This window comes from Pseudoliparis swirei, chromosome 24 (assembly GCF_029220125.1).
Source record: "Pseudoliparis swirei isolate HS2019 ecotype Mariana Trench chromosome 24, NWPU_hadal_v1, whole genome shotgun sequence".
Classification (NCBI taxonomy): Eukaryota; Metazoa; Chordata; class Actinopteri; order Perciformes; family Liparidae; genus Pseudoliparis; species Pseudoliparis swirei.
Window position 1 is genome coordinate 29,252,665 of NC_079411.1, and position 9,403 is coordinate 29,262,067.

The 9,403-nt window shown below is 44.4% G+C and overlaps 1 protein-coding gene across 1 annotated transcript in view; it reads right to left on the reverse strand.

The window, feature by feature from the left end:
• Nucleotides 1-1,535: 1,535 nt before the first annotated feature.
• krt222 (keratin 222) overlaps nucleotides 1,536-9,403 on the reverse strand; it is a 24,230-nt gene continuing 16,362 nt past the window's right edge. The window contains 5 exon segments of the mRNA XM_056408885.1: nucleotides 1,536-1,612; nucleotides 4,401-4,619; nucleotides 5,375-5,471; nucleotides 6,246-6,466; nucleotides 8,156-8,376. Of these exon segments, the coding sequence (XP_056264860.1) occupies nucleotides 4,415-4,619; nucleotides 5,375-5,471; nucleotides 6,246-6,466; nucleotides 8,156-8,376 (744 nt within the window). The 3' untranslated portion in view covers nucleotides 1,536-1,612; nucleotides 4,401-4,414.

Below are 9,403 nucleotides of genomic sequence, written 5' to 3' on the forward strand. Positions count from 1 at the left end.
TGCGTGACATTTTTGTTTTTTTAATTGCATTGCAGAAAATAAAGAACTTCATCACAATATTCTAATTTTCTGAGACAGTCCTGTATATAGGCACCAGGCACGTGCACAGACATTTTGGGGGGCAGGTGCTCAAACCAAAAAAAAGGGCACCCAATGCTAAAAAAAAATTCTGACAGAGTTGAAGCATTAGCAGCAATACACTGATGATGCAATACATCCTCGACCTGTGTTTCCTCTGGCAGCATCAGACCACTAGCTTACATTTTCTTTATGAATAAAGATGAATTATTATATAGCAACAACAGTACAAGCGTTCTGATTGGCTCATGGGTCGTCATGCCAGCCACGTATTGCCCTCCTCGCTGGTCTGATACGGATCCGTTTTGCCCTCTTACGTCATTTTCAAAATGAGCGATCTTGATAGACATCAACAGCCAAGAGCAGTGGTCCTCAAACTCCGGCCCGCCTCCACATTTGACCCGGCCCTCTGAACAATAGAGGCCGTATGATTTTTTTTTCAGTCTGGCCACGCAAATCCTAGACTAGCCCCTGTTAAATAGAACGGAATAAGAATTCTCTCTCTCTCTCTCTCTCTCTTCTCTCTCTCCTCTCTCTCTTCTCTCTCTCTCTCTCTCTCTCTCTCTCTCTCTCTCTCTCTTCTCTCTCTCTCTCTCTCTCTATTCTCTAAACATAACTAATGTCAGCAAGGGCGGCCCTAGCACATTTGGCGCCCTAGGCGAGCTTCACTCGTGGCGCCCCCCCCGCCCCACCCAAAAAAATACATTTAAAAACGATTTTGCACGAAAACGGAATTTCAACTTTCAAACGCTATTTTGCCCTGCAAGACTGAATTTCTTTCAAATAAACAGAACAACGATCGCAACAATGAACAAACATTAAATAAAGAACAAAATCCCTGAGAAAATGTCACATCTGTGCTGAACTACGCTCCGGCCACGCCCCCCTGATCAACGGTGCACATTCACTCCCTCGTCGTGCCCAAAATAATGTGACCGCCTTTTTTCATCACTTTTTTTTTTTACATTGAATTTACATGAAGTGGTCTACACTTCACGAAGGGACACATGATGCATGACTATGTTCACAGACTCAAAGCGCCACCTACTGGCAGATTTAGCTGGCGGATGTTACAGTTTTTCTCGATTGATTCCACACAAAAACTGGAACTTAGAACACAATAACCACAACCTGTAACTCATGTACCAACTCCCTCAACCAATTCTGCTAAACTATAAGCACAAGTATCTGCTTGAGACACAGATTTCAATTGTGAGCCACACTTTCTTCAAAACACTAAACACCATCCTCTCTACTTTGCACACTTCATCAATGCCAAAACCTCCTTGTGTCCAGACAGAACACACTGCTGTTCAATTGGCAAAACTTCCATTTCCACGGCTGTTGTGCAATTTGGAATCAAGGCTTTAGCAATACAAGGGCCACAGGTGACCTCCTGATTTGAAGAAGAATGGATGAAAACATGGAAGGTAGAGGAGACCAGAGAGGCAGAGGAGTATTTTTTTGTCCTTTTTTATTTACACTTTTCTTTCTTTTTTTGTTGACTGTAGTGGTCTATTTTCTATTGTTTGTTCTGTGAAAAAATTAGAAAAAAGAAAGAAACATTTTAGTTGTATATTTGTGTGCTGTTTTATATTTTGAGTTAAAACATTATACATTCACAATATTTTACAACAGGAGAAAGCATACAGTAACACTGGAAATGAAAAGGCATAATGCTCCTGATAAGGCCTTCATACTGGTGTTTTCCCATTTCATCGTGTTTTCCATTGAGCACATCAGTGTTCAATCGATGCTTAGAATGTCGACTCATATAATGGGCTGTGTTTGTCATTTGAAAACAATATACCCTTCTGAGGTGACATAACACTGTTTTGAAAGCAAAGTTGCATTTTGCAGGAGATATAAAGGGTTTTGCATTTTGTGTGAGTGGTTTTGGGATTTGTGTTTAGAGTTTTGAGAAAACGAGGCATGCTTTCAAAAAATGTGTTTAAGCAATCGAGATAAAACTGTAATCGCGCGCTCGCGGACAAGACATTCTCCGTGACGTCACTGAGTCACCATGGAAACAGTCTGCGCTTTGATGCGGTGACGTCGCTCGTAGTCGTGACGTCACGGAGCAGCGAAACAGAGTATATAGCAGTGATTTCCAGCAGAAGAGAAGAGAAGAGAAGAGAAGAGAAGAGAAGAAGAGAAGAGAAGAGAAGAGAAGAGAAGAGAAGAGAAGAGAAGAGAAGAGAAGAGAAGAGAAGAGAAGAGAAGAGAAGAGAAGAGAAGCGAAGCGAAGAGAAGAAGAGAGAAGAGAGAAGAAGAAGAGAGAAGAAGAGAGAGAAGAGAAAGAAACCGGCCGGCGTCACCGCTCCGGCCGGCGTCACCGCTCCGGCCGGCGTCACCGCTCCGGCCGGCGCAGATGAGCGAGGACCCGTTCGACGCTGCTTGCAGCTTTAATGTTTTTTGTTTGTTTTCTGGCTGGCATTGCCGTCAAAATATTGGTTGGAGATAATAGATGGGGGTGCAAAAAAAACTGCCCAGCAAAAAGGCGCATTTTTTTGCGCCCCCCTCTGAATGGCGCCCTAGGCGGCCGCCTATACCGCCTGTAGGAAAAACCGCCCCTGAACGTCAGTAAACAGCTGGACGAGGCTTTGAAATCACGGAGTTTAAAAAAAATTTTTTTAGGAAACGTCGGACCAGTTGTGACGTCATGTTTTCAGCAGCGTTAATGTTGTGGTTGATCACAAAACAACGTCAGGGGACAAACACCGTCATGATCTGTGTGTCTGATGCTGCGGGTCAGAGGAGAAGGAGGTGCACCCGTTTGGTGGCGCGAGGAGACCTGCGCGGAGGAGGAAGTGGAGGAGGAGGAGGAGGAGCGTGGCGGGGGAGGGAGAGGAGGGGGGGCCCGTGAGCGTCGCGGAGCATGTCAGGGCGAAATTCTCACAAGAACTCAAATAAATGCCCCGTCGGATGATAAAACACATTTGGGGGGACTTGATGACAGAGAGAGTAACATTTATTCTTAAATACGGATGAATAAAAAAAATGTTTCTCCAGCAAAAAGGGCACTTTACTCATCCAGGGCAAAGGGGCTGGTGCTTGAGCACCACTAGGGCTCTATCTGTGCACGTGCCTGATAGGCACCCATATGCAATGCACTATGGTCCTTCTCTTATGTTTAATATCTTTGGTCCCAGAACGGAGCATAACAATCTATTTACAAATACTGCCCCCCGGTGGTGGAGGGAGGAAATTGCCTTCCAAGACACGTGGTGCGCATGAAGCGCCTAGCTGCTGCGTTGTGGTTTTATTAGTGATAAATAAATTCATTGTTAAATAAAAGCGACGTTATTATTTATTTTCTCCACAAAGAGAATTAACTTTATTGACAAAATACGCTCGGTAAACACAACATGACGTCATCTCAGTGCTGGTGCTCACGGGTCTGCAGTGCAAGATATTTAGGGACTGAAGGGACATTATGAGGGGGGGGGACGTGACGTCACACTGTTTTAAAAGCATGACCCTCTTCAGCATCAAGACTCCTTCAAGAAAGAAATTGCTAAATGTTAAAGTAATATAGCGTATAATTAAATTTTCCATTAACAACTAAAAGCACGCAAATAATATACGACTGTGTTCTCCAGACGACTAAAAACAGAAAGTAAAACGAAAATAAACACATTTTACTTTCTTCAGCTTCATGTTCAAGAACACAAATCCACCTTTAAATAGTTTATATGTGTGGCTTCACACCTCCAGGGACCTCCTCCTGGCCAGGTGTTCATTACAATCAGTTATAATATACTATACTATAATATGATATGATATAATATAATAATAATATAATAAAAATATTATAATATAATAAAATAATAATATCATAATATAATATAATATTATATGATATTATATAATATAATAATATAATATAATAATATTATATTATATTATTATATTATAATATAATATTATAATATATTATAATAATATAATATAATAATATAATATTATATACTAATATAATACAATAATATAATATAATAACTGAAGCAATGACAGTATTGGGAGCAACTCTTCTTCATCCAGAGTGACGATGATGAAGATATGTTTATATTCAAGTGTCTGATATATTTAATGATGGTTTTCTGACACTGTAAATATGGCCCAAAGCATTATGGGTAATGAGTCCAGATCCCATGAGAGAAATCTCAGATTCAGTCGAGGGCAAACATCGTGATTTTAAAATACTTATTACGTGCGGTGGCAATTGGTGGTTACTGGTGGTTACTGGTGGTTACTGGTGGTTACTGGTGGTTACTGGTGGTTACTGGTGGTAGTTTCTGTGACAACCCCCCCCCCCCCACCGTGGTTTCCATGGTCACTGCGCGATGGCTGCGATGCTGCGCGACCTCTTCATGACGAGCCGCAGCTCCACGTCGCTGAGGCCACGCCCCTCGTCGTCGTCGGCCGCCGCCGCCATGTGGAGGTCGAAGCGCAGCGACACCGACTTCCTGCGCAGCTTTGGGTTCCTTCTGAAGAACGAGCCCTCCCACTGCCGGATCACCTGGTCCACCTTCTCCGTCCTGGGGGCGGCAATCAAAAGGCCTCTCTTCAATGTATGTGTCAAATATTATTCTTTTGTTCCGGAACATAGAAAGTTCCTTGACCTATGAACTTTCCATGAACTTTCCATGACCGTATACCAAGTTTTCATGTCCGAACATTGAGTGAAATCTCGTTGTGTACACGAGGAATTAATACACATTAAGTGACACAAATTAATGAGGGACAATAGTTTGATTAAAAGAATACATATTTATATAAATGTTTATTCTTTTTAATCAAACTGCATAAATTAACATAGGAATATTTCCTCCATGACTTTTACAAAACTTTTAGATTTTTTTCCCAGGACTTTTCCAGGCCTGGAAATAAACATATTTAAAATTCCATAACTTCTCCAGGTTTTCCATGACCGTACCAACCCTGGTGATTGCAGATATAATTTGTTTATTTCTGTAAATCACGTTCCGTCCTGTCTTCACGGAGCCGCTAGGGGGCAGCAGAGGACACCATGACCTCATATATAAAAGACATGTAGAACAACACGTGCACCCCCCTTTGAGATGACATGCAACCAGTCATTAGTGGATACTAATTTTAAATATATACCTCCACAAACACTCATTCCTCCGACACGATGTCATCCTAAAGCTGCCGAGGCCTCGGGGGGCGGAGCCACAGAGAAACTATGTGGACGTGACAAACGGTCCTCATGCACAGCAGCGGCTCCGCGGGCGGAACCAAAGGTCAAAGGTCAAGGGGGGGTCATGCTTACTCGATGGTGCCGTGGCCCTCGGCGCTCTCCTGCACCACGCGGCCCCCGAGGATCTCCTGAGTCTTCACCGTGGAGATCCACTGGTCTGGTTCTGGTTCTGGGAGGACACAACGGACGAGTGTGTGTGTCTGTGTGAGTGTGTGTGTGTTTGTGTGTGTGACTATGTGTCTGTGTGTGTGTCTGTGTGAGTGTGTGTTTGTGTGTGTGTTTGTGTGTGTGACTATCTGTGTGTCTGTGTGTGTGCGTGTGTGTCTGCGTGTGTGTGTCTATGTGTGTGTGTGTCTGTGTGTCTGTGTGTGTGTCTGTGTCTGTGTGTCTGTGTGAGTGTGTGTGTGTCTGCGTGTGTGTGTCTATGTGTGTGTGTGTCTGTGTGTCTGTGTGTGTCTGTGTGTGTGAGTGTGTGTGTGTCTGTGTGTGTGTCTATGTGTGTGTGTCTGTGTGTCTATGTGTGTGTGTGTCTGTGTGTGTGTCTATGTGTGTGTGTGTCTGTGTGTCTGTGTGTGTGTGTGTGTCTGTGTGTCTGTGTGTCTGTGTGTGTGCGTGTGTGTGTCTGTGTGTGTGTGTGTCTGTGTGTCTGTGTGTGTGTGTGTGTCTGTGTGTGTGTGTGTGTGTGTGTCTGTGTGTGTGTGTGTGTGTGTGTCTGCGTGTGTGTGTCTATGTGTGTGTGTGTCTGTGTGTCTGTGTGTCTGTGTGAGTGTGTGTGTGTCTGTGTGTGTGTCTATGTGTGTGTGTGTCTGTGTGTGTGTGTGTCTGTGTCTGTGTGAGTGTGTGTGTCTGTGTGTGTGTCTGTGTGTCTGTGTGTGTGTGTCTGTGTGTGTGTGTGTGTCTGTGTGTGTCTGTGTGTCTGTGTCTATGTGTGTGTGTGTGTTACCTGTGAGCATCAGGAGGCTCTGCTTGTTGCTTCTCTCCAGCTCTTCGCCCTCTGTGACCTCTGAAGGTCGTTGGGGGCGGGGCTTAGACCCGGGCTCATCGGGCTCATCCGGGCTGACTGCAGCATCACTGGAGGCCTCCTGGGGCCCGGTCGGCCTCGGTTCCCCCACGGAGGACCTCCAAGGCCTCAGGTCCGCGGGCGGCCCGCTGCGGCCCGGGTACCTGCGGAGCAGGGAAACGTGAACAGGAAGTGGAGCGCGGCGCCGAGCAGGTAAGACCGGCTCGGTCACTTCCTCCAGAGCGAGATCACAAGATGGATCGCTCCGATTCCTGAATGGGAAGACGGCGAGGAGACGATGAACCTGCCGAACAGGAAGCAGGAAGCAGGAAGCAGGAAGCAGAGGCACAGCCCCTCCAAAGCATTTGACTCCTTCCTCGTGGAGCCTGTTGAGCAACTGATCCGTGGTTAAGCTCCGCCTCCATTACGTCCTCTATGTTCCATCTGAGAAGCACCTTCGCTAAAAAAATACAACCGGGACCTTGAAGTATCCGAGCTGAATGTCCAAAAGATGATGTCATCGTATTGTGCGGTGGTCTTTGGGCCTCGTCTTTTGTGGCCGACGTACCCGCAGACTCTCGAGTCGAGACGCTTTGAGCCTTTGTGAGTCCAGATGCTCGGTGGGAACCGGCGGCTCCCTCTGCGTGAGGAAGGCCTCGTGTGCGTGAGGAAGGCCTCGCGTCCGTTTAAAGTCCCACGGCCTTTCTTTTCTTTTGGGTTCTGACTGTCTACCCACGGCGGCGCCACCCTTCTCGGATTTCAATCGGAAACAAAGTGGGACGCCACCGCACGCCGCGGCTCCTCGGATCAATGACATCAGTCGTAGATCCTGAAAAGCGTCCCGGAGAAACATTGTTGGACGCTCTCCAATCCGTCTGCGGCCTCTTTGTGTGGCGGAGCAGATTCACTCTCCTCAGACTCAGAGCCGGTGGTCACATGACCGGTGCAGCCAATGAGGGCCGGGCCAGAGGAGCCACGCCAACAGCCTGGAATATTACCAAATGAAACGAGCTCGGCGAGCAGACAGTGTGTGTGACTGCAGCTGCGCTCACACTCATTACTGCAGCTTCGGTTTCCTGTGAGTAGTATTCAGTTTCCTAGATAGAGTTGACATAATGCCCAACAGTAGTAAACAAATGAAATTATCTTTTTGACCCCTATACAAGAAACAAATCAGTCATTATTTTTTGTGGAGACATTTCTGTATTAGTCATGTCAGTGTGTGAGTAGTCAGATATTTAAATTCAGACTTTGCTATTTAATAATGTGTATTTATATATATATAATTATATAAATGTATTTATATATATACTGTATATATATGTTTATATATATATATTTATATATGTATAAATATATATTTATAAATATATATCAATACCAATGTATAAATGTATTTATATATATAAATATATATCTGTATATATATATTTATATAAATATTTATATATATTTACTTATATATATTTATATAAATATATGTATATACTGTATATATATTTATATATATATATATTTGTTTGTATAAATATATATCTATATATATGTATAAATATATATTTATATAAAATATATATATATATAAAGATATATATATATAAAGATATATATGTATTTATAAATATATATGTATATATATATATATGTATATATATATATATGTATATGTATATATATATATATAGCTTATGTTTCTTTATGTGCTGCCTTGTTCCTTTGTTGAAAAGTTGCTCCATTGTTCTGTGAAAACTTTTTCCCACTACAAAGTGTGATTAACTTTGTTTTGGTGCCTCGTTCCTTCCCTGCTTCCTCTCAACGTTTCCTCGCCTCCTCCCGGCGCCCTGCCCCCTCACCTGCCCTCCTCGCGCTCCAGCAGCCGCCTGTAGGTGGCGATCTCCCCCTCCAGCCGGGTCTTGGTGTCGAGCAGCTGACCGTGGCGCTGCCGCTGCGTCAGCAGGCCGCTCCTCACCTGCTGAAGCTCCGCCTCCAGCCCCGAGACCACCTGGGAGAGGCCCTGCAGCCGGCCGCCGTACAGCCGCCGGCTGCTGAGCAGCGAGCGCTCCAGGCCCTGCTCCTAGGTCACAGAGGTCACGTAGGTTACGTAGTTCTCATAAGTCACGTAGGTCACGTAGATCACGTAGGTCTCATAGGTCACATAGGTCATATAGGCCACATAGGTCATAGAGGCCACATAGGCCACATAGGTCACATAGGCCACATAGGTCATATAGGCCACATAGGTCACATAGGTCACATAGGTCATATAGGCCACATAGGTCACATAGGCCACATAGGTCATATAGGTCATATAGGCCACATAGGTCATATAGGTCACATAGGCCACATAGGTCACATAGGTCACATAGGTCACATAGGTCACATAGGTCATATAGGCCACATAGGTCATATAGGTCACATAGGTCACATAGGTCATATAGGTCATATAGGCCACATAGGTCACATAGGTCATATAGGTCACATAGGTCACATAGGTCATATAGGCCACATAGGCCACATAGGTCACAAATGTCACATAGGTCACATAGGCCACATAGGTCACATAGGTCATATAGGTCACATAGGTCATATAGGTCACATAGGTCATATAGGCCACATAGGCCACATAGGTCACAAATGTCACATAGGTCACATAGGCCACATAGGTCACAAATGTCACATAGGTCATATAGGCCACATAGGTCACATAGGTCTTATAGGCCACATAGGTCACATAGGTCATATAGGCCACATAGGTCACATATGTCACATAGGTCACATAGGCCACATAGGTCACATAGGTCACATAGGCCACATAGGTCACATATGTCACATAGGTCATATAGGCCACATAGGTCACATATGTCACATAGGTCATATAGGCCACATAGGTCACATAGGTCATATAGGTCATATAGGCCACATAGGTCACATAGGTCATATAGGTCATATAGGCCACATAGGTCACATAGGTCACATAGGTCATATAGGTCATATAGGTCACATAGGTCACATAGGTCACATAGGCCACATAGGTCACATAGGTCACATAGGTCTCATAGGTCACATAGGTGTCATAGGTCACATAGGTCACATAGGTGTCA